The 4,626-nt window shown below is 42.4% G+C and overlaps 1 protein-coding gene across 1 annotated transcript in view; it reads left to right on the top strand.

Moving 5' to 3' along the window:
* Positions 1 to 1,840, top strand: part of LOC107572341 (uncharacterized) — a 7,527-nt gene extending 5,687 nt beyond the window's left edge. The window contains exon 9 of the mRNA XM_016258774.1: positions 1,192 to 1,840. Within this exon, the coding sequence (XP_016114260.1) occupies positions 1,192 to 1,830 (639 nt within the window). The 3' untranslated portion in view covers positions 1,831 to 1,840. The remainder of the gene's footprint in view (positions 1 to 1,191) is intronic.
* Positions 1,841 to 4,626: the final 2,786 nt, after the last annotated feature.

Here is a 4,626-nt window from a genome sequence, read left to right as displayed (position 1 = left end):
TCACGCACACACACACGCACACACAGACACACACACACACACACACACACACACACTCTCACACACTCACACACACACACACACACACACACTGCCATACTCTAACGCTCTCATCTGCTTCTTCAGAGATCATCCAGCTGGAATCGTCTGTGGCAGGAATCACACTCACAGGAATCACTCTGGCCACCATATTAATCTTCACCATTTTCATCAAGTGCAAGAGAATCAAAAGGTGAGTGTGACACTGCTGATGCCTGATGCACCTGGGAGGAGTCTTCAGTGAGTTCACAACACAAACAACTACAATATAACTGTAACAATAATGATAATTATAACGATGACTATAGCGATAGCTATTACTATAGCAATACCAGTAATAACAATAATAATAACTATAATTACAACACAATAAAACTACAATAACAAAAATAACTACAGTGAAATGATAACAATAACTACAACTAGAATAACTATAACTGACTATAAAAATAACTTTACACTAACAATAGCAACAATAACTAACTATAATAATAACTATAATGCAACAATATATAAAAGAGCTGACTTACAATTATCCCACATGACCTCTTAAGCAGAAAATGATTGTAAATTATTTCAGTGAGGACAAAGAAAGTGTCAGGTTATATGAGAGACATTACATCTGTTAGGATCTGTTATAAACACAGAGTGACAGTATTGGGCCACAGGAATGTGGCTTCTTCACCTTTCAGGGTCCAGAAGAACGGTTCCACGTATATTCCTGATCCCTCCAAATTCTTCGGTGATCTGAACTCGAGCCACGGAGGGAATTTCACGGTGAGTCCCGCGCCTCAGATTAAAGCAATAAGCCCCAAGAAGCCGTGGTTTACAGTGAATTTATAACAGCTAAGAGGCGTTGTTAGGTACTGTTTCCTGTTAACAGAGCAAATAAAGTGTAATGATATTAATAAAAACAGTATTCTTCCACCAAACAATGTAGCTCCTCAGAAACAGTTGTGGTTGCTACAAAGTGGTTGCCGAGCAACACACAAACGTAAACAAAGGTGTATGTTACTTTGTAGCGTCATTTACAACAGCTTCGAACGCAGCTCAGCCAATCAGAATCAAGCACCGGAACTCTCCGCTTTATAAAATCAGACACGCATTGGTTTTCGTTCAGTTCTGTTTGATAACCCACGTTCTCTCCATCAGTCTTGGCTGGGGTCGGTTTTAGTGCACGAGAGCTTCATCAGAGTGGACACCGAGTTCATCAGTCCGGTCGAGGTCCTGAAGCTGCAGGACTCCTGCGAATCCCGCGGCTCACACAGAAATAGCGGCGGCCCGCAGGACGGATGGGATGACACCGCCAAATCCTCCAACTTCTCCAACTCCACCTACTTCATGTCCCAGAGCTCCAAGGGGCCAAGCGACGCTCTGGAGCCCTGTTCGGCGCACTCTTCCTACGGGCCAGCGGGGGGTGCCACTGACGTCGCGCGCGCCGCTGGAGAGAAGCACACTGAGGAGCTGGAGTTCTCTCTGGAGAAGCTGAGGCAGGACACACAGAGTCCGGATTCGGGTTTCGCCGGCGGAAGCGAGGACAGCATGGAGGAGATGGAGCTGCCCAGTCCTGTGGGCTTAAACCTGGCTCCGCACCTGCCCCAGGACCTGCCGGCGCCGCAGCCCAGCAGACACCCGCTCATGTGCCTCCCGCGCACGGATCTGCTGCTGCGACCGAGCTGCTCATTCCCTGCATTAGACCTGGACCTCCTCAACCTGGACCTGCAGAGCTCCTGCGGGCTGATCGAGCCCTCGAGTGGAGATTACATGCCAGTGAAAAACCTGCAGAGTTAAAGGGTTAGTTCACCCAAAAATTTGAATTCTGTCATTAATTACCTGTAAGATCTTCGGAACACAAATGAAGATATTTCTGATGAAATCCGAGAGCTCTCTGACCCTGCATAGACAGCAACGCAACTGAAATGTTCCTAGGTCCAGAAACGTAATCCATGGAACATCAGGGGTTCAAGCGTAATTTCACGAAGCTACGAGAATACTTTATGTGCGCAAAGAAAACAAAAACAACAAGTTTATTATGTTAACGTAAGCCGTAGCGCCATGCGCATGCACTGTTTACATGAAGTGGAAGCAAGCACATGCATCGTGATACTCTCCACAATGGAGAATATTATAATAAGTACTTCTTTTTGTTTTCTTTGCGCACAAAAAGTATTCTCGTAGCTTCGTGAAATTACGCTTGAACCCCTGATGTTCCATGGATTACGTTTCTGGACCTAGGAACATTTCAGTTGTGTTGCTGTCTACGGAGGGTCAGAGAGCTCTCGGATTTCATCAGAAATATCTTCATTTGTGTTCCGAAGATGAACGAAGGTCTTAAGGGTTTGGAACGACATGAGGGCGAGTAATTAACGACAGAATTTTCATTTTTGGGTGAACTATCCCTTTAAGGTCATTGCACACCGAGTCTGAAATTCTTGTACGAAACTTTTGCACGTTAAAAAATAAATACGACCTCACGTTGTTGTCAATGACGTTTACACGCTGCCTCCAAAACTTTCGTCCGTTATTAAAAAATTCGGATCGGGTTCGATTTTCTGCATTTTTCGCAATTTGAAAAAGAAAAGAAATTGGTGGTCTTCTTTTTAATATGTGGCTCTAGTATCGCTAGTAATCGCACTGACATCCTAAATGATAATCCCGCTTCCTCTCTATATCTCAGGATTGGATGGACCCAATATTTCCTCTTTTTTCTCTCTCTCTTTTGAAGAAGCGAGAGGACAACAAAACCATCCTCACTGCATGAAGACTCCATTTTTACGCTTGAACCCCTGATGTTCCATGGATTACGTTTCTGGACCTAGGAACATTTCAGTTGTGTTGCTGTCTACGGAGGGTCAGAGAGCTCTCGGATTTCATCAGAAATATCTTCATTTGTGTTCCGAAGATGAACGAAGGTCTTAAGGGTTTGGAACGACATGAGGGCGAGTAATTAACGACAGAATTTTCATTTTTGGGTGAACTATCCCTTTAAGGTCATTGCACACCGAGTCTGAAATTCTTGTACGAAACTTTTGCACGTTAAAAAATAAATACGACCTCACGTTGTTGTCAATGACGTTTACACGCTGCCTCCAAAACTTTCGTCCGTTATTAAAAAATTCGGATCGGGTTCGATTTTCTGCATTTTTCGCAATTTGAAAAAGAAAAGAAATTGGTGGTCTTCTTTTTAATATGTGGCTCTAGTATCGCTAGTAATCGCACTGACATCCTAAATGATAATCCCGCTTCCTCTCTATATCTCAGGATTGGATGGACCCAATATTTCCTCTTTTTTCTCTCTCTCTTTTGAAGAAGCGAGAGGACAACAAAACCATCCTCACTGCATGAAGACCCTAACCCTATTTTTTCGAAACGGATTAATTAATACGCATCAGACTCAGTGTGCAAGGTTTCTGTGCGTGATGAATTTTTAGGATGAGGAATACGTAAAAACGAGAAACGAAAATTTCTCTCAGCGTGCAGGAGCTTTAGTGTCACTCATATAACATTATGAGAGAGAAACGCGCTTCGGGTTACACAGAAATGGACGAGCTCAATCTTTAAAAACTTTAAAAGACTAGGAATATAAATTCATATGGACAACTGTTATGATCCTGGCATGCTGTTTCTTTGTTTCGTTTTGCACTTTCGTTGCATGGAAAAGAGCGGCGTGAACATTGTTCTAAACATCTCCGTTTGTGTTCCACAGAAAAAAGAAAGTTATTCAGTTTTTTCTTCAAGAAAACTAAACTTTTTAAAGGTAGATTGGACTAATTTGAATCCGAAACCACTTAGTTAACTGCTAAGTGGTCAAATTAGTTCTTAAGACACAGTTTTAACATAGTGGCTATGCCAGGTTTGGAACGAGACGGTGCATAAATGATGAGAGAAGTTTTGCCTGTTTATTACTCAGCATAAAGTCTTGATGTTTACTACGGATTTCTCTGGTTGCTGCATGACTGATGAGTTAGTGAAGGCGGTTCTGTGCTGATTTATGTGCAGGACAATGTGAGAGTCACTCCTGATCTCAGCTGGTTTGTGTGACGCAGAACGAGCGCAGGATCTGCGGACGAAACCAGGTGAAACACAAAGGACTGTTTCCTATTTCTTTTCACTAAAATTCTACCGTTCAGTTTACGTGGTGCGACGAAGGAAATCTAGCTGTTTAGAAAATTAGTCGTTTCAGATGAGACGATTTATAATATTCTACGCCCTGAATGTTTTCATACTATATCATTTCTGTTTATAAGATGTATGGCAGCAGGGACATTAAGGCTAACGTGAGACAGAAACACACAAGCTGAAGTGAAACGTTCTTTTGAGTGGCTCGCACTTATCACGGTTATTGTTATGTGGTTTGTTTATTGTATGCCATTTCATCTTGGATTTTTGCATTCAGATGTATGTTAAAATGATGATGCCTGCTGCTTTGATGAATGTAAGAGAAGCCAGTAGTTCTCAGCGATCGCATTTTGCTGCTAAATAATATATTAAAGCATATTTGTGCTCTGTTTGTGATTAGCTGATTGACTTCAGATATAGCTGTTTAGTATGGGTCAGTTAGATCGAGTAATGCTGTTCTAAAAGCTT

Source organism: Sinocyclocheilus grahami, unplaced genomic scaffold, assembly GCF_001515645.1.
Source record: "Sinocyclocheilus grahami isolate Dianchi unplaced genomic scaffold, SAMN03320097.WGS_v1.1 scaffold1737.1, whole genome shotgun sequence".
Lineage (NCBI taxonomy): Eukaryota > Metazoa > Chordata > Actinopteri > Cypriniformes > Cyprinidae > Sinocyclocheilus > Sinocyclocheilus grahami.
This window is presented reverse-complemented; position numbering and strand designations above follow the sequence as displayed.